Genomic DNA, 24,399 nt, shown 5'->3' with positions numbered 1-24,399 from the left:
GGTTCTGGATCACTGTGGCATGTGTAGGTGTCTGACGCAGGTTGGGGTGTCTGGCACAGGTTGGGGGTGTCTGGTACAGGTTGGGGTGTCTGGCACAGGTTGGGGGTGTCTGGTACAGGTGGGGGTGTCTGGCACAGGTCGGGGTGTCTGGCACAGGTCGGGGTGTCTGGCACAGGTCGGGGGTGTCTGGCACAGGTCGGGGGTGTCTGGCACAGGTCGGGGTTTCCGGCATGGGCCGGATACTGAGCGTTCTGACCATGAAGGGGTTTAGATGATTGGCACACGTGAAGGTGTCTGGCACTGGTGCTTGGCATGGGCAGAATTCCAGGGGAGCTGACGCTGGAGGAGTTCTGGAGCACTGGCAACGGATGTAGGTGTCGACATGTGAGAGGTCACACAGGCGAGGGTGTTTGACAGCTCAGGGAGTCTGACATAGGTAGAGGTGTCTGCTCTAGTTGCCTGGCACGGGCAGGATTATGTGGGATCGGACCCTGGAGGGCACAGATGAAGGCGCCTGGCATGGGGAAGGGTACTAAGGGATCCGCTACGGGAGGATTACACATCTGTGACAGATGAGTGTCTGACCCTGGTGATGATGTCTAGCATTAGTCCAGATCTGACAGGACAGTGGTGGCACCTTTGGGTTTAGAATTTTAGTGCTCTTGCTGTTGCTGACTTTGTGACAGGTAATTTCAATATTGTGTAAAGGAGCATAATGATTTCGGTTAGAGTTGGGGAGGGTGAAAATGAGAAGCGCCCAATTGCACTGCCAAAGGGTGGTGTGAGGGGGGCTTTGGGCAATTTTACACTGAAAGTTAAAAGTTAAGGCAGTCTGTCCTTACTGCAATTATTTTAATATACTGAGCTGACTTACAATGATGTCAACCTGCGACCTATACTTTACATACAGTTCTGGACACAAGGCACATTAGCCTACTAGTATATCTTAATAGAATTGTAATCTGTGATATAAATGTGACACACATACAAAGACACGCTCACCTGAAACCCTTGACCTTGATGTTGTACATGATGTCAACAAAAATTACATTGCTTTTAGCTGTGTTATCTGGGATTGTTATAAGTAACCTCCAAGTTAGAAATGGCTATCTGCAGCAAGTGCATTAACCCCATAAGTTATTTTACTAGGATTCCTATTTATATTAGATATTTGTATTATCTTGCTAGTTTTGGAACCTGCATGGTACACGTACCTCTCTGCAAGATTTGCATTACCCCGCTGAATTATCTTTCCATTTATTTATTTATTTATTTATGTATGCGTTTTTGTATAGCGCGGACTTTACCCGAAGGTGTCAGAGCGCTTCACAATAGGAACAGAACTGATACATGAGAACAATACAGGTGAGCAAAATACAAAAGCAAACGTTACATTAAATGAAGCAAAAATGACAATCGTGAGCCAACAAAATACAAGAGGTAGCAAACGGTGCATTACAAAAGTGACAATCGTGAGCCAACAAAATACAAGAGGTACCATGCCGTGCACAATGCCTAATTTGCAAAATGACATTGATTACCAACGTTATTATTATTTCTTACATGATTCTGTCCACTATCAGCATTACAAAATCCACAATCTAACAATACAGTGAAATGCAGCGTGTGCTGTAAAAGCTCACTGGGGCGCGTGCGTTAAGGGGGAAAGTTCGGAATAATTCTCCCTACCACCCATTATGTTGCTATTGTTACTGGGGGACTGGCATGCCTCCAAAAGCATATATTCGGGGCTATGTTCCAGTCTATATTTGGATTAAAAAGGAGTATGTAATTGAAAAATACATCGGTCTGCTTCAAGTTTAAAGCCTGAGTTTGGGTTTTCGTCGGAGTAATTAAGTCAAGTGTATAATAAAGATTTCTATTTTACCATGACCGTGCTACTTGTATAAAAGGCTACTCCGGCAATCAGCAATATTACGGCTTACAAAGTGGAGTGTGACGGTCCGCGCCTGGAAGACTGGCGGTCAGGTGTCCATGACTAACAATGCAAACAGTGCGAGAACTAGAGAGCTGTAAAAATGTGCCTCGCCAACACCACCACAAACAAAAAAAAAGTTTTCATCTTCTCTGTCAACTACGTCCTTCCCAACCGCGTGGCCGGTAAAAAGGGTTGGTCGGGTGGATCCATGTTCCCTCGAGTCAATGCTCATTCCATACATAAATAAACTTACAATACATAAATAAACTTACAGTAGGAGCAGCTCCTCTGGAAGCGCTGCCGGGCAATGGGAGAGGTGGGTCAGGCCTGATGATTCATGTAAGTTGCCGCCGCCCCGCGGCTTTCCAACCTTCAGTGGAAAGGCAGCAGAAATAAGGGCGACAGCAAGAGGGAGGAGCCAAATTAAACAGCCCCTTTCGAGGGATGTAGGCGTTATCGAGGCCCTGCAACTCCTCCGTTCCTGTACGCTGCAACGCCCGCCTTGCAGCCCGTGACAGTTCTCTTCACGTAGCCAGACTTCATGATTCATAGATTAAAGAGGGGTCTCACGGTGCTTTAAATGGGAGCGGAGGAGTTACGGTTCTCGCCAAACTGTGTATGGTGCAGGTGGCTAAAGAGTTAAACCTTCGTCGCAGCCACGTTCGAATCATGGTAAAATCTTTCCACTGTCTTTACTGTCATTAAATTAGTAACGATTGACATTTACAGCGGGCAGAGACAGTGAACGTGTGATATCATTCACTTTTATGAAAATCAGGTTAACGTAAGTAAGCAGGCACCACTGCCACGGGCACCAAAATAAAAGTGAACCCCTTTAGCAAATCAAATAGCTAACGAGAAAGCAAGAAAAAGAAATTACCGCCGCAGCCCTGCTCCGTGAAAACCGGAAGTCAGGCACTTTTGGCCGAGACGGGGGCGGGGCCTGCAATCCGGCAGGAAGTCCTGCCCCCTGGTGCCGCGACGAGATGAGACTGCCGTAGAGAGGAGCCCGATCCCCAGCAACAGCCCGGTGAGTGCCCACGGAACACGCCGAAAGAGCCCGGTGAGTGGGGGGGGAGGGGGGTGTACGCTCGTGTGTGTGTTCGAATGTGTCTGTCTGTGTGTGTGCGCGTGGGTCTGCGTGTGTGTATGCATTGTGTGTGTGTGCCTGTGTATGGCTGTGTATGTGCGCATGCGTGAGTGTGGAGTGTGTTTGGGCAAGGGAATGAGGCAGGAGAGGGGCACGGCGCCGTGCGCGCTCACGAGGTCAAAACTGAGCAAATCTGCGCTCGTGCACCCTCTCCTGTCCACATTCCCAAAAACGGGTGACATTAGTTGTCGAAGCAGACTACAATCAATGCTTACGCATTGAATGCAGGTCGTGCTTCGACCTAACAAGCAACTTAAAGACCTGTGACGGAGGAGACAGATGGCGGCTGCGCTCATTCAAGCGCCTCTGCACGCAAGCTTGAGGCCAGCAAAAGCCTCTGGTAGCACTTTCTTTGACCCCTTTACTAAAAGTCGAGCAAGGGCTCGAACTAAAAATGACCATCTAGACATGGGGTATATGCCAGAGCAGATGCCAAAGATGAAGAATCTTTGTTATATTGTTCTAATAAATAGTAAAAATGTCTCTTCCCAACAGCATAAAAAATGTTTTGAAGAGCACCTGCATGAGCCAAGGCTTCTTTCTCTACATTGGAAAAACGCAAGTAATGTGACAGGTTACTAGCAAAGATTTTCCTTGACAACCTCCACTTTTTCTTTGTCCAAATACCAATTAAACTTTAAGCCTGAAGGTCTGAAGCAAATGCCTCACCAGAATACGCGTGCAGGCGGGGTTGGGAGGGGGCGCCGGAACCGGGAAGTTAGCAGGACCTAGAGCGGAACATAACAGAGATCAGGCAGGCTTGGAAATCAGAGGCCTCACACAGCCAGGGCCTACCATAGGCCTTCTGCTGGTGTGGAGAACTGGTTGACAGCCAGGTCGGCAGAGACGGGCCAGTAGTTGGGAACACAGGTCACAAGGCTCCTTGGGGGCGGTCTGATTGCGCGTGCCCGAAAGCAGAGATATCCTAGGGGATTGGGAACGGCCTAGGCGTCACTTAGCACCCACCAGACGGTGCTAACAAAATGTCATTTGGCTGCGCCAAAAAGGAGACCATGATCAAAGACCTCCTGCAGAAGCGGGGGGGGGGGGTGTAACGGACGGACGGACAGGCCACGGAGTTGCCACCATCACAGACCCAGGAAGGGGACGTAGGCCACGCTGACCAAGGAACAGAAGAACCGCTCACGAGGAGCTTGATTGAACAACTATTTACTACCATGCGGGTCGACTTTGAGGCCTTGAGACAGGAGGTCTCCACGGATCTGAAGCTGGTCAGAAAGGAAATTAGTGAGCTGGGAGAACGCGTGGACAACTTCGAAAAGGCAGGCAGTGGTAGGGAGGAAGAACTTCACTTGCATGTGTGTGAGCTGATGGATCTGCAAGACGGCAATGAAGAGCTGTGCTTGCGCCTCGAAGATTTGGAAAATAGATCTCGGTGCTTGAATATACGTATCAAAGGAGTCCCTCTTCGCGCGGAGGCAGGGAAGCTGGAGGAATTTGTGACCCGGCTTTTCGGACATGCTGCCCCGGCGTTAGAAGATCAGGAGTGTGGATCGCACGCACAGGGCGGGCCGCCCTGCAAAGAATCCAGGCCAACCCCAAGATATCCTCAGGTGCCTGCACTCCTATCGGCAGAAGAGTCTTTATAAGAGTCTTTATGGCAGCCACCCGAGACAAGGCGACCATTCAATTTGAGGGCCTACAAGTGGGCATCTACCAAGACCTCTCCCAGCTAACGCTCCACACGACCGGTCCCTGCGCCCCGTCACTACCTTCCTGCGGGTCCATGAGATACGCTACAGGTGGGGGCATCCCGTCAAGCTACTCTTTGTGTGGGATAAAGAAACACATGTGGTGAGAACCCGTCAAGAAGCGCAGAAAGCCCTGGGAGTGAATTTTGTGGAAGGGGGTTCAGAAGACCAACAGCCGGGCGAGGAAGAAACTAAGCAGGCCGTGAAGAGGAGACTAGGATGCCACATCGGGAAAGACTCACGCACATGGCCCTCAGAAAAAAGAATGTCAAAAGGAGCGAGAGACACTTATTAAGCAGCTTCAAGTAAGAGACGGAGGAAGAGCTCAAACAACAGAATGAGGAGGCCTTGGGAATTGCTACCAGATTACAGAAGCAGATCGGTTGCCGGCAGAACTGGGACAAGAGCTGAGAACGGCCATTGCGGGCGGAGCCCGCTTCTCCCTCACTGGAAGACCAGATGGTGCTGCACGGTCACCAGCCAGATGCACCCATGCGCCAAGGCGCCTTTGGTGCCCAAAGGAGGGCAGTTGTTTTGTTGATGCCATGTTACAAATTCTTCTCTTATAGATATTTCTTACTCTTTTTTTCCCTTGTGTGTCCCTTCCCCCAGCCTGGAATCGAAAATGAATGGGTGCATCACAGCTAGGACTGCTGCGAGGGCTCAAGGAGAATGTATCTGAAGTTGAGTGGGGACCTCAGGTTACATAAACTTAGGTGTGGGACAGGGAAGGAGGGCCACCCAGCTATGGCTGGGCTACCACAACTCTGGATTGGGGCTTCTCATTCACACACATTGAGAAGGGAGGGACAAATATCTCCTTGATAGACAACTGGGAACTCGCCGAGTTGGAGGTTTCGGGTCACTCACATCATCCAGCGAACACAAAGCTTAGGGGACCACAGACAATTGAGAGAGAGGGGAATCCTAGTTTGATGCACATACATCTACAATGCTTCAATGGCACCCCTTAACAATTTAATAGTAAGAGTCAATGTGCGGGGCCTTAGTTATCTGGCGAAGCGAAGGGCACTCCTATCCTACGTCAAGGAAATTAAATGCGATGTCTGCCTTTTGCAGGAAACCCATCTGAAATGCCCAGACTGGACGTGCCTCCGGACCCGCTGGTTTGAATGCCAATTTCTTTGGTCCATATTAGGGAAGAATGCAGGAGTGACAGTGCTTTTTGCAACACACTTCCCCGGGAAGATGCTAGGGGTGCAAACGGGAATACCAGGTAGGTTGCTGTCATTGCGGGTGGTCGTGGGAGGTCATCACTATACATTGGCATCAATATATGAACCCAATAAGGGACAAGAGGTGTTTCTTAAGGACGCCATAAGCTCGATACTAAAAACCTCAGGTGAAAACCGTATAATAGGGAGAGATTTAAACATAGTACAAGACCCTGCTCTTGACAGAACCACACACTGGACGGGCCATTTGGGAGCATTATCTACAACCATGCAGCAGTGGTAGGAGGAGGTGGGACTCACAGATGCCTGGAGACAATGTAACCCCGCAGCCTCGGACTACACCTTCTCGGCGGCTCATCAGTCACATGCCCGACTAGACTTTTTCTTAACCACACCACAGATCACCCTAGGGATCTTGGACACATCCATAGGCATCGCGTCACTCTCAGACCACACACCCATTAGCTTTTCCTGGCGCCTGAAGGGAACTACAGACTTAAACATAAACTGCATACGTATGACGCCAATATCAAAGAGATCCAGGACGTCATAAAAACCTTTATGGACAAAAACAATGATGGTCAAACACACATACACTTACTATGAGACACACTGAAGGCGGTCATCCGGGGACAGTTTCTTGCGATAGCGGCCAGATTGAACAGGGACAGGAAAGAAAAGAGGGACCGACTAGAGGGCACGTCAGAGAACTAGAAATGGTACATAGGGAGACGGGGGCTCTTCTGGTACGCCGCTAGCTTACCAATGCTCGCAAGCAGCTGAAAGCACTGGATTTTGATAGGGTCGAATACTCCCTTCACCACATTAAACAGAGCTTTTATGAGAGGGGGAATAAGGCTGGGAGGCTGTTGGCGTGTCCGGTACGCTCCCAAATACTGCAGCGCCATATTGCAGAGATAAAAACCATGCACGGAGACACAGTACAAGGGGATGAACTGATAGACATCGAATTTGAAAAATTCTACACAGCCCTGTATACGGCAGACCCTTTGGATGAAGCAGCAGCAGTGGCGTATGTCGCTCAAGCACAGGTCACCCCTCTTCCGTCTATGGATGCAGACAAATTAGAGGCGGATATCAAGCCAGATTAGGTATTAAAGGTGAACCCGGGGCCTGGCGTCAGGCAAGGCCCCACAGGGGAAGATGAATTTTCCTCGAACTTTTATAAGACCCTGGCCCGTGCTTATTCCTTATACTAAACTTATGCAACTCTTTAACTCCTTCAGTACTGAAGGAACAATCCCCACCTCTATCCGTAGAAGTCCACAGTGGTGGTCTTGCCAAAGCCGCAAAAGGACCCGAAGAAGTGCACCTCATACCGCCCCATCTCGCTGCTGAATGTTGGTCTCAAAATCTTCACCAGCATACTGGCAGCCCGCTTAGCACAACACATGCAGGGGCTGGTGGACCCTGACCAGTCCGGCTTTATACCCGAAAGAAGTTGTAACAATGGCTCCCGATGACTGCTATCTTATCAACAAGACCCAACGTTCGCAGAAGCCATTCTTGCTCTTGTCGGTAGATGCAGAGAAGGCTTTTGATCCGGTCCAATGGCCTTATCTGCGCTTGGTTTTGGCGAGATTTGGCCTGGGACTGCGTTTCTTTCACTGGGTCAATAGCACATATAAGGCCCCTGTGGCACGAGTTAATGTGAACAGGTTTAGGAGTCAACCCTTTAAAATTGGGAGAGGCACCGACCGGGGTGTCCCTTATCAAACCTCCTATTTGCTCTGTATATGGAGCCCTTCGTGGAGCGTATTTGTCAACACACCGCAATCACTGGGATTTATATGGGAGATAGGGAACACAAGCTTTCCCTTTACGCAGATGATGTAGTGCTTTTTCTTACTCATCCAGATACCTCCATACCACCACTCATGCGGGAATTCAATGTCTTTGTCCGGGTCTCAGGCTTTAAGATGAATATACACAAGACACAAGCACTTGGCCTCACTATTCCTAGTGCTGACCTAGAGCGATTAAAAGCGGACTTCCCCTTTGGATGGGTGAAGTACATGGCCCTTAGGGGTCACGTGGGTTACTTACAACCACCTGCTATGCCTTCCCAAGAATGAAAAGTCTGTCAGACAGTAGAGAACACAAACAGTTAGTTTATTAGCAATACCCTGCAGAGGAGCCCATCATGACCTGCACCCTAAGATGTCTGCCGAGAGACTGGCCCCCCAACAGTCTACAGTGGATAATCATTCATCCTGTGGGGCCTCCAACCACGCCCACAGTGGAAAACTAGCCTGGGCCGAACATGAACAAAGAGGCACAGTAGGATGAGCTAACACCTGACAGATGGGCTAACACCTGACAGGGTGTCAGTGCCTCCTAACGTGGGAGCAGAAACTACACATTCAGATAAGTATGCTAGGGCAGAATGGCCTATTCATTAGCAAATCAGAAAACAGCCTTGAGCAGCAGAGAAAACAATAACGAAATGCAGTGTTATGCTGAGGCAAGCAACATGAGCAATGAGGCCTAACTCGGGCCCAGTCTAAGCAGCCTAATAGGGATTACGAAATGCAAAATTCACACTTGCTAACTGAAGCCTTGACATTACGGGGATAACTCAGTGGGTTGCATAACGTTAACACAAATGGCTTCTATTTAGCCATGCACTGCTAACCTAATATAGCATGAGACGAGTGCATTGCAGGGATGGGAATTTCAAATCTAACTGAGGTGGACTCAGGTGTGCCCTATCTGGGCCTCCAAATATTCTCTACGCTTGACCGCACGGTAAGCGAGTACTATGTTACATTACTGAGCAACACCCGGGCCACTCTCCAGTGATGGTGACATCTTACAATTTCCTGGCTTGGCAGACTAGCTGCGGTCAAGATGACTATACTACCCTGTATATTATATGTAATTCAAACTCTGCCGCTGCAGCCTCCCCCCCTCATGTACTCGCCAAACTGCAGCATCTCTTGGTGGATTTTGTCTGAGGTGGGAAGAAAGCTTGCATGGCCCGCCAACAAACTTATTTGAAACAAACAGATGGTGGCCTCGGAATTCCCAACTTGGTGCACTATTATCAAGCGGCCCAATTACGCTATATGGTCGAATGGTACATGTGTTTAGCAGGGCTATTAAAAAACATAGTAAGACTCCACCACAAAGTCCTGTACATGCCAAGTTTCTTGCAAGCAAATAATAGAGGACTTCTGTTTCTTAAAATAAACTATTTTTAAATTACTAAGTGTGGCCAAATTCCTAGAAATCAAGGATACGTTTGTACTAAATGTGCTGTTGTTGCGTACGTACCCTTACTGTTCAAGGCCGCCGACAGTCTGGACCATGAGCAGTCTGTTTTTAAATGTTGAGGTCCTAGAGTTAAATCAAATGTTTTAAATGATCTGCCGAGCTCTGAGACTTGCACCCTAACTGCACTAGCTAAATTGTGCATTACGTATGATCTTTCAGTGGAATTTTTAAATGTATTTCCCAGTATTTCGAAATCATCGGGTGCATCTTTACTTGACTCCTCCTATAAGCAGTGATCAGAAGTGCACTCTACTGTGGGTATAACGTGGGTATAACGTTATTTGCCTTGAAAAGATACCCGCTTTATTTCTGTCGAGGTTACAAATCCTAACCATGGTGACCGATTTAACAAATTTATTTTTGATCTGTTTAATGGGCCAATTTCTCGAGAGAGAACTTTGAACAAAAATCAATAATATTACTAGAATAATGGCCCCTATCCATCGGAAATAATATTTTAAAAGTATCTGCTAAAGGATTTAATGTTTTTTAGTTGGAATGTTTAATGGGAGTATTGCCTGTAGACGCTTTTCCTTCTAGAGGAACTTTTTCCTCATGAAGATTATCTGCTTCCTCCAATGGAGCGGATTCAGATCTAGATGTCTCTCATTATCATCTTTGCTGAAATCTGACCTTCCTTCTTTCTTTTTTCACAAACCTCACTTTTTTTTGCCTTTCTCAGGTTTTTTTAGGTCTCGCACCTAGCGTTGCACTGCGCATCAGTGCTCGCGCAACGCAAAATATTTAGTGAGTGTAAAACGGGGATGTGAGGCAGCTCTAGGAATGGCGCACAAGCACGTGCCTTTCCTTCTGCGGCAGTTTATTGGCCTTTGCGTGCGTTTTTTTTTTAAAGGCAGCAACCAATAGGCCAAAGGCGGGCGCGTTGCTCCGCCCATGGCTTATTGGTGTCTACTACGCGCTTGGTGCGCGTGATAGACACATGGGTATGTTTCAATTATCGTGCCCAGACACAGGCGCGATAATTGAAACCGAAACCACGGCTCGTTGTGGCGCGCGCACCTCTCGCAGGCTTCTTTCGAACGCTTTCACTTCCGCTTGTTAGTTGAGTTTCTGTGTGCTTGTTAATGTTTGTGTACAAGTGTGGGTGTGTTTTTTATACTTACGCACCTGTACATTTGTGTCCTACTATATATATATTGGTGGTAATAGTTGCGCTTCTTAGTGCGTTGTCTTCCTTGGGCTGCATATATTTATAAATCTCCTTCTCGCGCCTAAAAGTGTATTTGGCAACGTTTGCGACTAGAGGTCTCTGTCTTTGTTCGTGTGAATGTGTATTTGTGCGGTCCGCCGGTTTCTTTGCACGCCAGTTTATTTGTCCGTGCGCGCGCCTGCATTGTGTTTGCAGCAGCACCCCACTGCTTTTGGTATGTGGTGAATACAAGTAGCAACCCTTGAAGGCAGCTGGGGGCAGCCGGGGGGTGGGCGTGCTGTAAATTTGGGGGGCTTTCTTGTCTGCACGGGGTGGGGAAACTGCCAAAAGTTCATGTAATGAGAGCGCCAATTTATTTACAGCATCCCCCAAGCAAGGCGCGTTTTTAACACAAAGAAAATAAACAATTGGTTATACAAACTGAGAGTCTTTCTGCTCACGCCCAAACATCACAGATTTTTTTTCTTGTAAATTGTAACTCATTCCTAATAGCTTTTTATCCCTAGGTGCCCCCCTAGCCCAGAATAATGAGGAGCCTCTTAGTATAACAGGTGCGACCCTGAGGCGGGAATTAAGACGGTGGACGGGGGATGAAGGGGGATAGGATTACGAAAAACAGTCTCACTGGTACCTGTGTTATGCACCTCTATAGGTTTAAAGGTTACCGCCCTGAAGGCCACACCAGGTGTTTGCAGCAGGTGCATTAACCACCTAATTTATTTTCCCAGGAACTGAACTGGTAACTAGCAGCCCCCAGTCTTCCTATAAACTACCTAAAATGTATGTTTATTTCATTTTAACTCGTCCACCCAATAAAATGCTCTGTTATGGTTACTAAACCACAGATTATCTTTTTTTTTAATTACTTAATGTGAATAATTTTGCAAGCTAGCCGTTAGCTCTCATGCAATATATTCGGCGCAGGCAGTATGTATGATATATATTTTATTTTTTAAATAATTTATATTTTTTATGGGACAATCTTCCAAATTCTATCTTTTTTCTTTCATTTCCTTTCCTTAACATACTCCTAACCTCCCCACTAAAATGACCCTTACCACCCTTTATCAACACACACCCCTATATCCTAAAATTACCCATGCCTCCTTTTTACCACTATCGGCACCTAAAAACCCTTCCTTATTTAAATAACAGACAAAATATGCTCTAATAAATACCTGCGTGATAAAGTTACAATACTTACGTGCGTTGTAGAGGGGGTTTTCTGCCTTCCACCTGCATATTTCAGGCAGACATCAATAGGGGACTCAACCCCTCTCATCTCGAGCCGCCAAGGCGGTTTCTGGATTTATACACTCAACGCCTCTATCTGCTCTGTCCTGTAGGTCAGAGGTTCAAAACCTGGTGTGGTCAACTCAGCCTATCATCCCCACAATGTCGGTAAGCTCAGTACCCTTATGGCGGTAATAATAACGCCTGTAATTTAGAGCTCTAAGGGGTTGTAAATCGATGGTATGAAATATTTTATTAAAAATAAATAGAGGTTATGCTGTTCCAACAATTTGCTCAAACCCACTGACAGCTAAAGACCGAATTAGACACCTCAGTCACAACCGGCAAATGCGCCCTGGCGCCGATGGGCATTACTTTCCTTTTAAACCTTCGGTGGAGAAGGGGTGGGAGCCTCTTGGACACCAGGCTCGTGCTATAGAAGACATATGAATACGTGATGCTTGTGCGGGGGCGGGAGGTCTGTAAATGATAGCAGAGCGGGGGACTGTCGGTGTCACTGAAGGCATGCACCCGGGAGGAGGCGCACACAGGCCCCATTGTTGTGGCGTCGAGCCCCATCTGTTAGGCGGATTAACATCAAAAAGCGTGGCCGGCTCCTCCAGGGACATCCCTCTGCCCCCCTGCCATTCATCCCGGGCGTCCCTATTATCGGCCCCCTCCTCTCGGATGGCAACAGCTGGCCCCCTTGGTGGCCTTGGAATCTCCCCTCAAACAAGGCAGCGGTGATGCCAATGCGCGCAGGACCCGAGGGGCTGTCCCGGAGTCCCCTGACTCCGCACGCTTAACAACTGACCCCCAAGCTTTATTCCTTGGTGAGAGGGGGTGGCAGGCTGCGGGGATTGGTGGGCGTCGAGCGCGGGCTGCAGGTGCAGGCCTCGCCCCCAGCAAGCTATAAAGAAGATGGGTAAAGAGGGAAGTTTAATAAGGCGTCCTTGGCGTCCTGGGCTGGCAGAGGGCTCTAGGGGGACTGAGACGATAGGGTGCTGATACTGTGCCTTGTACATCCTTACACGCCCTCTCCCAGGAACCACTCGTCAGATGGCAAAGACGGGGCCGATAAGATGCAGCCACATGGGACCCAATTACAGATGGTGGCTTTACGGGGACAGATGGCATCACTGGGGACCCCAGGACAGGTGGGGGCACAAGAGCTTCAGACAAAGATGGGGACCCTGGAGACAAAGGTGGGGACCCCAGAGAACGAGACTAAGGTGCTAGCACAAGTGACCCTGACGCGGGTGGTAATAATGCCAGCCACTGAGGAGCAGATTGTGATGCCAGGGGGGCAGCCGCGCAAGGGTGCCTCCGAGACAAAGCAACAGATGGGTGCACCCCAAATCCAGTGACACATCGGGAAATCAGGGGCACAGCATAAGACAGATGTACCAGAAATTCAGGTACAGATAGGTGCATCAGAGAGCCAGCCACACATGGTGGCGCCATGCATGCAGCCACAGATGGTGGCACTAGGGAGCCGGCCACAGGTGGTGGCATCGGGCAACCAGCCACAGGTGGTGGCATCAGTGAGCCAGCCACAGATGGTTCCACCAGACCTCCAGCCACAGGTGGCCGCAACAGACATCCAGCCACAGGTGTCAGCGCAGAAGGAGACGGGCGCACTGGACCGACCCAAGCATCTGGTGTACAAGAAGGTGAGCTCCCAAGGGAGGGAGGGGATGCTTGGGCGGGAAGGCAATGGGGTCCAGGCACGCACGTGCTGTGGTGAGTTAAGAATGAATTAAACCAAGCTCCTGCTTTTGTATCAACACATGGGGTCACACACACTTGTACAGAGAGACACATAAGCGCCCGCATACACACGTTTATATATAGATGACCAGGGTCACATACATACTAAAAAAAATGTACGGTCACTGCCACATAAATACCCCTGAGCAGGTACCAAGTCACATTGAGTCACCTGACATACAGAGGCTCTCACACACACAATCATGCTGACAGGAATTCACAGAGACGCATGCACTCACTTTCATAGACTTGCAATCACATGAACACACAGCACTCACATGAACACACAGCACTCACAGAGAGTATGGATTGACACCTTCACACACACACACACAACCACACACACACAACCACACACACACACACACACACACACCCACACAACCACACCCACAACAACACACACACTGAGTGATACTGACTCTTGCACAGTTTCCCACAGACAGATCAGCACATTGCTACACAAAGACAAAACAACACACTGACTGACAAACACAGTGACGGGGCATTCACAGTTACTCCCCTTTCACTCACACCACAAGCGCTCTAGAAACAGCCAGAAAGAAAGTGCAGTGAATCCCGTGCAGGACAAGGTCCAACATCCGGGAGGACAGCAGACCCTTGGTGCCAGAAACCCACACCACGCCCCACAAGCACGCCCTGGCTGGCACTTGCAAACGTGCATTGTTCAGAAAATTAATGCAGGACAACAAGTAGCTGGACCCTAATGGCCTCCTGAGATCCCTATCTGTCAGCATCATTTAGGGCTTTTTGGGGGACAGAAGGGCGGCGCTGCTCACTGTTCTCCTTTCAGTAATGCAGATGGGGACATGAGAGACGGGGGTGTGGGGAGACCTACAGAACAAATGTGCTGGTTTGGATGCCTTACCGATGGCACTTCCATTCCAACAGAGGGACCACAGGAAGTGGGGCAGGGACAACACAGACTGACAGACACTGTCAGAGAATTTTTTTTTAAATAGACTGTATGAGAGGGCGAGGAGGGAATAGAGAAGGGCAGGACAAACAAGACAGGACAGGAAGAGATAAAGGGACAGAAAGAGATTCGAAAAGATGAACAAGCATTTGCAATGCAAAAGGTCTCCCATTATTAAAGTTTGAGGTATTCGTTTTGCATTTTTTAGCAATGGCAATAGCTCAAACTTTAATAATGCGAGACCTATTGCATTGCAAATGTTTGTTTTTGTTGGTTTTTGGCCAATGAGCATTTGTTTGCTGTGCTAACCCCCAACTTCTCTGTTTTCTTTTTGGACCATAGCTATGTTTTGGGACCCTTTTTAGGTCTCGCCTAGGCAGCACGCATGCGCTGCTCTAAGAGGGCCTTTAGCCATCTGTCTTCTCTTTTCAAGCACTGCACTCGTGCTTGTGGCGGCATCCACCTTGCAGGAGCGAGCAGCGGCACGCCACAAGCACAAGTGCAGTGCTTGAAAAGTGAAGCCTGCGCGCACGCATGCACCACTCCCAGGCTTGTTCTCCTTTGCTGGGCATTTGGTACTTAGTTCAAACTGGTACATTCGTGTTTTTCCATTACCCCGTCGTCTCTCTTGCTGTGATGACTCCAATCACAACCCTTTCCCACATTTAAAAAATCTTCCCCCTCCTTGCTCCGTTTCTTTTTTTTTGCATCCAAACAGTCCAACGAGCAGGCGCGGTGCGCAAGTGGCAGCAAATTTCAGCAACTCTGTTCCCTGCCGCACAGTGCCGTGGGGTTGGGGAGACGGCATGGACTGGTTTTGTTTAGTTGCAGTTTTGTATAGCGCAAACTATACCTGGAGGTATTAGAACGTTTTACATGAGCACCAGTTGACATCACATTACACAAGGACACGTTCATTTTTATTTTTTAAGGCACAAGTGGATTAAGTGCTTGGTCAGAATCCCGAGATGTTGAGCCAGCACTGGAGCTAAAACTTCCAGGCGCAGATTGCGCTGCTCCATCTCCTTTGCGCTGCAACTCAACATCATCTCAACGATCTCAAACACCAGTACCCCCAGGTAGTAATACTTAACCAGCACAATACACCGCCTACCAAAAACAGGAGCGACATTGTCAAACATGGGCCTTACCTCGCATCTACACAGATTCCAAACTTCCAAGTCCCTTGATTTAGCTGCCAACTCTAACAAACTTCAATTTACGAAAGCAAATGAAGATAGGTTGTTTTAAACTGATTCGTGTAGTAAGAGGCGGTACCAAGTGACCGTGGTGGCTGTAAACACGTTGATTGGTTAAAATAAAGACCTGTCCCTCCTCACAGTTCACTAGTCACTTAAGCGCTCCACACTCTGCAGTCATGCCCTTTCCTCCCCTGCACCAGAACAGATCGCCTCGTGACCAACAAAGCCATTTTACAGTGCTGCACTTGAGCTGGTGTTGCAGCTTCAGTGCGTTTTGCTACTAACAGGCGTGCAAACTTACCAGAATCATGAAACACGAGCGGAGGCTCAATCATAATGCTTTACAAAATGCAGCACGTGTACCTTTTACCAGCAAATATAAACATATGTGTTATAAGGTTTTCCAGTGGTAGTGTTAAATTGATATACAGGAGCAGCAAAACCCAAAGAGACTCGTGTCAGGGAAGTGGCATCTTGTTGTGAGGTGGAATTTAGGTGCCAAGATAGCGTCACGTTAGCGGGTGGTGTTGTGGAGAGTGATTTCTTGTTGGCATTCTGGGGATGGGCATTAGAGCCTGCAGCCTATCAGGGCACAGTGACGAATTAAAGAGAGCATATGAGTGTCCTGAGGGGCGGGGGAATGATACTGCTACGACTTCATATCACTTATGTCCAGTGCTGTGACAGAGTCTGCTGCCTAGCTCAGGGTAATAGTTTCAGGAGGAACCGCCTACACTAGGGTGAATGAAGATTACGTTTTTGAAGTTAGGATACGCTGTATAATTAAAAGTAGGTGTGAAATTTAGTTTCGGCTGGACAGTAGAATGACGTGATAGAACCAGGGCTGGTGCAGCAATCTTTTTCGACAACCTCCCATGACCTCTTTCTCCACGGATTCCCTTTAAATCACATACAGTGCCCCTCATCTCTCCATAGCCCCTCTCTCACATGCATTTCATTTGTTTGATAGTGCCACTCATGCCAAATTATCGTGTCCGAGCACTTCACGTCCCATCACACATTACACAGAGACAATCGGGGTTTTAAGTGAGATGAAAAACTGGGGCAGGGTCTCAAAGGGACGTTGCGATGTACGTTAGGGTGTGACTTAAAACACCTAAGCTAAAATCTGTGCTTAGCATAGTGTGCCAGTCGACTGGTCTTTTACTGCTTTTGTCGTTGCATCTAGATATATCATACAACATACATATATATTATTACACTTACCTTAAGCCAGGACTCTTGGTTTTGTCAATAGTTGTTGGTTGCTTAAGATAAACAAGCATCGGTATAGCCAATAGGTCTCGCTTTTGGGACCTTATAAGTATTTAGTTATGCACCATAATATCCTTGGTGCAACAACAGCAACTGTTGCATGGCTAAACACTTATAAGAACCCAAAGACGAGACCTATTTGCTATGCCAATGCTTGTTTGTTAAACATCGGAAAACGTGGAATAGGTGACATGTCAATCAATCAATCAATCAATCAATCAATCATACCATTTGTAAAGCGCACTTACTCACCAGTGAGGTTCTCAAGGCGCTGGGGTGGGGAATGCTGCTACTGCTCGAAAAGCCAGGTATTGAGGAGTTTTCTGAAGGTCAGCAGGTCTTGGGTCTGCCGTAGGTGGATGGGGTGGGTGTTCCAGGTCTTGGCGGCGAGGTGGGAGAACGATCTGCCACCTGAGGTTGCTCTTCGGAAGCGGGGGACTGTAGCAAGAGCGAGGTCGGCGGAGCGGAGCGGAGCGGAGCTGGCGGGTGAGGGTGTAGAAGCTGAGTCGTCTGTTGAGGTACGTTGGTCCGGTGTTGTGGAGTGCCTTGTGTGCTTGGGTGAGGAGCTTGAAGGTTCTCCTCTTGTTGACCGGGAGCCAGTGCAGGTCTCTCAGGTGGGGTGTGATGTGGCTGCGGCGAGGGATGTCGAGGATCAGGCGTGCAGAGGCGTTCTGGATGCGTTGGAGCCATCTCAGGAGATTGGCCGAGGCTCCTGCGTAGAGGGCGTTTCCATAGTCCAACCTGCTGCTGACAAGGGCCTGGTTAACTGTTCTTCTCGTTTCAGTGGGGATCCACTTGTAGATCCTACGGAGCATGAGGAGGGTGTTGAAGCAGGAGGAGGAGATGGCGTTGACCTGTTTAGTCATGGAGAGGGTGGAGTCGAGGATGACCCCTAGGTTGCGTGTGTGGTCGGTGGGTGTTGGAGCGGTTCCCAGTGTGGTCGGCCACCAGGAGTCATCCCAGGCCGAGTTCAGCTTCAGTCGGCTGTTCCTCATCCATTCAGCAACAGCCTTCATTCCTTTGTGAAGGTTGGTTTTGGCGGTGTGGGGGTCCTTGGTGAGGGAGAGTATCAGCTGGGTGTCATCGGCATAGGAGAGGATGTTGAGTACACATGCCCTGGAGGATATGACAGGGAACCCAGGATACCCGGGTACCCGGAGATGGACGGACAAACTTATGTAATAGCCATTGCTCCTGACCTCTGCACTACACTGCCGATATTGGAAGACAACACATACATAGGGACAACAGGTTCACCGACCATGGCCATGGCGGTCTCTGCCTGACACCGCTGCCTGCCGAGATTGCTCCTTTGACTTGGTACGCTATACCGCCACCTACCTACTCCCACTTGAGCGGCATCACATGTGACTAACATCTAGCTTTTCTTACACCTGTTCTCACTGTCAGTTACTGCTATGGTTATTCTCTATCACTACCCGAGAACGTGAACTACTGATAGCATGTCTCAGATGCCAGAGAACTGTTGACACACCATGGACACTAACAGTAAAACTAAAAAAACAGACGTATCATTACATCGTGATATACAATGTATAATGTGTGCAACTTATTTCTCTTTCCTACTTATTGTACTACGCCGCCGGACCCCAGGGTTGTCGGCCACATGGCTGTGTTACCCCGCCAATATTTCATGTGATTTGCGCTTTACGCAGCCGGCCCCCCAGGGGTTGTAGGCTAAGTGCTATGTGAACTACATTCTATGCAATAAAGGTCTTTAAAAAAAAAAAAAAATAGGAGAGGATGTTGAAGTCGTGCCGACGTGAGCGAGCGGTGCCATGTAGATTGTAACAGGGTTGGGCTGAGGGATGAGCCCTGGGGTACGCCGCAGATGATCTTGGTGGCTTCGGAGCGGAAGGGGGGAAGGCAGACGCTCTGTGTTCTGCCGGAGAGGAAGGAGGTGGTCCAGTCCAGGGCCTTCTCTTGGATCCCAGCGTTGTGGAGGCGTGTTCGTAGTGTGTGGGGACAGACCGTGTCGAAGGCGGCTGACCGGTCCAGGAGGATGAGGGCCGCCGTTTCTCTGTTGTCCAGCAGGGACTTGATGTCATCTGTGGCGGCAATGAGGGCAGTCTCGGTGCTGTGGTTGCTGCGGAACCCGGACTGGGAAGGGTCCAGGATGTTGTTCTCCTCGAGGTAGCGGGTCAGTTGTTCGTTGACGGTCTTCTCGATGACCTTTGCTGGGAACGGGAGCAGGGAGATGGGCCGGAAGTTCTTGAGTTCCTTGGGGTCCGCCTTGGGTTTCTTGAGTAAGGCGTTGATCTCGGCGTGCATCCAACTCTCCGGGAAGGTTGCTGTCTCGAAGGAGGTGTTGATGACTTTCCGGAGGTGGGGTGCGATGGATGTGCTGGCTTTGCTGAAGATGTGGTGTGGGCATGGATCTGACGGAGATCCGGAGTGGATGGTGTTCATGATCTTGATGGTGTCATCGTCGTTGATGTTGGTGCGGATGGTGGTCGTGGGGGCGGAGGTCTCAGTGGTTGTCGGGGCGGTCGTGGCATTGAAACTGTTGTGGATGTCTGTGATCTTGCGGTGGAAGAAGGTGGCCAGCGAGTCACACAGGTCTTGCGAGGGTGGGACGTCAATGGTGTTGGAGCTGGGGTTGGAGAGTTCCTTCACGATGTTGAAGAGCTCTTTGCTGTTGTGCGCATTGTTGTCTAAGCGGTCTTTGAAGGAGGCCCTTTTGGCGGATCTGATGAGGTGATGGTGTCTGCGGGTGGCATTCTTGTGGGCGGCGTGGCTGTCCGGTGTTCGTTCACGGAGCCAGATCTTCTCCAGCTTTCGGCAGGTTTGCTTGGAGGCCCGGATGTGATCAGAATTAGAAGTCGCTTTCTCCAGTAATTTTTAAATTAAATCTAAAATCTCTTGTAGAGCTTCAGGTACATGGGCATAATACCCGTAGAGGACGCACACTATATTTTAAGCTCATTTCACACGCATACCCATTAAAAACACTGATTGGACTGTGTATGTCTGTAAAATGGCTCAAGGGAGCAAAACATTCCGTCTTGTTCAACAAAAGTATTCTAGAAAACAAAATCTCTCTAGATTCTGGTTCATGCCAGTAAGATGACTATAACATAGCTGGAGAACTGTAAAGAATTGAACCTAACATTTGGTAGATTACCATGCAGCATAATCTGCACAGTGCTATGGAATCTGGTGGGAACCGCAAGCAAGCATGTCTAGGACCCTGAAGTAGTGAATGACCCAATTGCTTTGAGTGCACTGAATGTACTACTCTTCCTGGCCGTACACTATATTTGTCTTAGAGCCACTCTCTTTGTTTTGGGATGGCGCATGTGACCAAACACCGAGAAATGTTCTTAAGGTGTTAAGACCAACTCTTCTTTGGCTTGATCACGGGTATACATCATTTCAGACACCTGTCAGCTCCTGAACAAATGTTGTCCTTAGCCCCCGAGATTCCACAAGCTGGAGCAGACCCCTTTACAGCATACTTCTTCTATGGACAATCAACCAGGGCCTAACTGATACACAAACGGCAACAGAATACACCTCGCATACGCATCTACACACCCAGGAGCTCTCAAATGCCATGTCCCAGACACCCCTAAACAGTGCCCTGAAAACTGAGTCTAAAGTTACTATATTTTTAGACAATTTGCATGTCCATCTGTGTGCATGAGTTAATATGAAATGCATAAAAGAGAAGCATTTATGTTCAATTTAGTCTAATGAGAGTTATAATACACTTTGACAGCAGGTCTGTGCTTGCATTTACTGCTAGATATAATTATACCAACTTCTCCCGAAATATGTTGTTTTTGTAGCAATGTTGTCTTCATTTAAAACACACTTCCTGCAAAACATGTTGACCAGACATCTCCCATCTATGCCTATATTCAAGCATGTTGGACAGTACTGTGTCATTATACCCTGTACGTGGAATGACAGAACCTCAAACCTGCATGGTGCATGGGATACCTTGACAGGAACATTGTACTCGATGCTCAACTTGTGCTTATTGGCATGACAGCACCGTTGTAGTAACACTGAAACTGTGCTCTCACTGTTGGTTGCTTGACAGAATGGTTGCACTGACATCTGTACCCTGCATGCACCACGGTTGGCGTTAATGGAGTCCTCCATTTTCTTGAATGCTCAACAGGTTAGCATGGACTGTGCCTTCCCTTGCAAATCCATTACTCATCGTTGGACCGCTCGGCTTGGCTTTGCATGTCCCATAAATCACGTCCTGCATGCAAAACGGCTTGCTTTCCCAGTGGTAACCATGTGTTTCTTCACTAAGGATATGCACCCATCCCGTTCTGCTCATTCATCTCCCCTTGCACTCTTTTGCGCTGGCTTGCTCATAGTGCAAGCGATCCGAAGAACGCTAAAATGAGTTATGGAAAGGTGGGGAGAGATGGTGCAGGGATCAACGGCCTTGGCAATAAAAGGCTATTGCTTTTCCCACAGGATTTGTTTTTTGAAGACGATGATCTCAGAAAAGTAAAGAAGACCAGGCGGAAGTTAACCTCCACATCTGCTATCACTCGGGTGAGAGGGCTGTTCTATACTTTCCCTTTCTTGTTGATTTTTCTGACTGGAAATTCTCCAATTTGGTCATGTTTTGATTACCCATTCTATAATTGGACTTTTTGGTACTAACATGTAAATTTGACATTCATTGTAATTCCGTTTACAGCTCCACTTTAATCATATATATCTTTGTCCTAGATTATTTTTCTACTATCAGTTTCCACAGCTTTTTCTAGCATTCCTCATTTTCCACCAATTAATCTCTTTTTCTGTCACTTTAATGTTTTCCTCTCTAGGTTACAAGTCGATGTGTACATTTATATTTTGTAGAAAAAACGGTAAATGCATGTAGTACGCCATACTTGTACTCTGTTGGTTACTACTTGTGTCATTTTGGAGGGCAGGTCTTGAACTTTCTGTAGTGAATACTTAATAGGTTTTAAAGTTCTCTTTGAACTGTCATAATTTATTCCGCATTTGTTTCTTTTTTTTTTATTTATTTAAACATTTTATTGAGTTTTCATTTGCAGAATATAAAACATTTGGTAAGTACACCATTTGTGCCATACTATCTCGGTTAAAGGTATTTCAGGTGATTTGTAACTAGAATATACAGGTGTGCATTTACTGTTCCATCAACAGGACCTTGAACAAGATTGTTGGCATTACCGTATTTTATTAACTAACTAACTAACTTTTACTAACACTGTCATGTGCTCGCGCCTAAGTCAATAATTAGCTTTTGTTTTACATTTCTTAATTGGTTCTTTAACATAACATGTCAGAAGCTGTTGAAGCTGGCAGCGTCATCAGGGGCCATTATGGGGTACGGGGAAAGACTGGGTAGATGGTCCCCAGAACAAATATTAAATTTGTATAGATCGATATGTTGTGCTAAAGTTACCTATGGAGCAGAAGTGTGGGGCTTTATAGATAAAAAAATTACAACAGATCCAGGTGGAAGAAAATAAATTCCTCAGGAGAATATTGAAACTACCGCAGAGCACCCCGGCCTTCATTATTCATGAGGAAGTGGGAGGACCTTATATTGAAGACAGGATTAAAATCAAACCTCTTCTTGCTTGGGTTAAAATCTGGATTAACCCAGAAGCGGGCCTTACAAGAGAAATCATAAAAGACTGTCTGAAACGTGACAAAGGGGATCACATTCCCTGGCTAAAGTACATAAAGGATACCATGGAGGCAATTGGCTGCAAATTTTTTTTTACAGACCCAGAATCCTTAATTGGCCAGAATAAAATAATGGTTAAAAAACTTTTTTCAGATTGGTCACTTACGATGAGGGCCGAGATGGAAAGATGTAAACCCACTGTCTCATCTTACTGCGAACTAACAGCGAAGCAAGGAATGGAACCATATCTGAGGGTCATGCATAATGCTCAGGATCGATATCATATGGCCCGATTCAGACTAAATATGCTCCATCATTTATTTGCGGTTCCTTCTGGGTTCACTTTGACAGTGGAGGCGAAGGGTACCTGCGGCTGCGACGCTAGGTCTCCGCAGGATACCCTTCACTTTGTTTTGTTATGCCCCTATTATTCTGCCCCAAGACGTAGGTTTTTGGTAGGGATTCTGAAAGAAGTAAAATTCAGACAAGCAAAAAAGGCCCTGAGGTTTCTTCAGGAGGCTGCAGATGCCCACACCTTGTTTTACATTATAAATTTTATCCGGGTTGCATTGCAGCTAAGGAACACAAGAGAAATAACTGACTCTAATGCTATTTAATCATGTAATGTAAATTCCTCTTTCCCCTTATTCATGAAATGCGTTTTTAGCCACCAATTTTTAAAATGTATACCTTTTTTAAAAATTGTATTTATAATGTGTATATTGTGTATGTGTTTTTATGGTGTCTTTTTAAGTGCCGAATAAAGATTTATAATTGAACATGTCATACAGATACATGTGTTAGCTCAGCTTTGGCGCCAAGGCGCATACATCACAGGTGACAACTATTCAAGCAACAATATAATTCATGACCTTTAGTACAGCTCGCAACTTGTGTCGCAGGAGCGCATGGTGACATGTGCCGTGTGGTGTATGGGGGTTGATTGTTGTAGCTGGCGTCGGTGGTATGTACTGATAAGTATAGTATATCGGGGGAATGGAGGGGAACCGGGGTCAAGGTAATATTAACCGTTGCCCAACTTGGGTCTCGGCTGCTTCTCGTCATTCCCCCACCACCTGTGTGTTCCATTCGGCCGTTCGATCAGTGTTGCATATAGCTAGTCATACTTCTCAATTGAGCATGGGGGGAACAGATTGATAATCTATCCATTGAGTGTCCCCACCGCGCATGCTAGTGTGTCATCGTTGCTATTTCGTCTGTCAGCTGTGGGGTCTGGAGCTCATCATCTAGCTGCCAGCTGCTTTGGAATCCCTGCAGTATGACATCCCAGTCGGCCACCATCGGGATATTGTTTAGCTCCAATCTGTCTTCGCGATGTAGGGCAATGCTTTCGGCTTGCGCCTTTATTGTTAGTGAGCGGGACCATGCCAACGCAGGAGGAGGCTCCAAGTGTTTCCATCGCTTGGTAATTAAGCGATTAGCTGCAAGCAACCCCAGACCTATGAACATGCACATTACTTTGTGCTATTTCGATCTGCAAAGGGTCCCAAAAGACACACGTCCCAGGTGTGCGCCATTACTTGCCCAGTGCAGTCAGCTAAATGGATAGTGACACTACACCAGTAGTCATTGAGTGCAGGGTAACCCTATAACATATGGATACGGTCTGCGTCCACCAGTCGGCCACTAGAGCCGCGGGCGTCCGTGTCCTTCACATACCTATTTATCTTATCCGAGGTCAGGTAAGCTCTCTGTACTATGTAATACTGTATGACACGGAATCTGGCATTCCTGGGTAAGCCCTTCCGGCATTGTCGCCCACTCCCCGTCCATACCAGGACGGCCAGATCTGCGTCACAGTGATATCAGAGAGGCACCAGCTGGTGTGCCCTGTGTGTGT

The 24,399-nt window shown here is 47.8% G+C and overlaps 1 protein-coding gene across 2 annotated transcripts in view; it reads left to right on the top strand.

Moving 5' to 3' along the window:
* PACS1 (phosphofurin acidic cluster sorting protein 1) overlaps positions 1-24,399 on the top strand; it is a 1,445,983-nt gene that overhangs the window by 674,925 nt on the left and 746,659 nt on the right. The window contains exon 7 of one of the 2 annotated variants that reach the window (XM_078660756.1): positions 21,344-21,424. The exons of the other annotated variant lie outside the window; for it this stretch is intronic. Coding sequence (XP_078516882.1) covers positions 21,344-21,424 — 81 coding nt within the window. The remainder of the gene's footprint in view (positions 1-21,343; positions 21,425-24,399) is intronic. 2 annotated transcript variants of the gene reach the window in all.

Source organism: Lissotriton helveticus, chromosome 9 (assembly GCF_964261635.1).
Source record: "Lissotriton helveticus chromosome 9, aLisHel1.1, whole genome shotgun sequence".
Lineage (NCBI taxonomy): Eukaryota > Metazoa > Chordata > Amphibia > Caudata > Salamandridae > Lissotriton > Lissotriton helveticus.
This window is presented reverse-complemented; position numbering and strand designations above follow the sequence as displayed.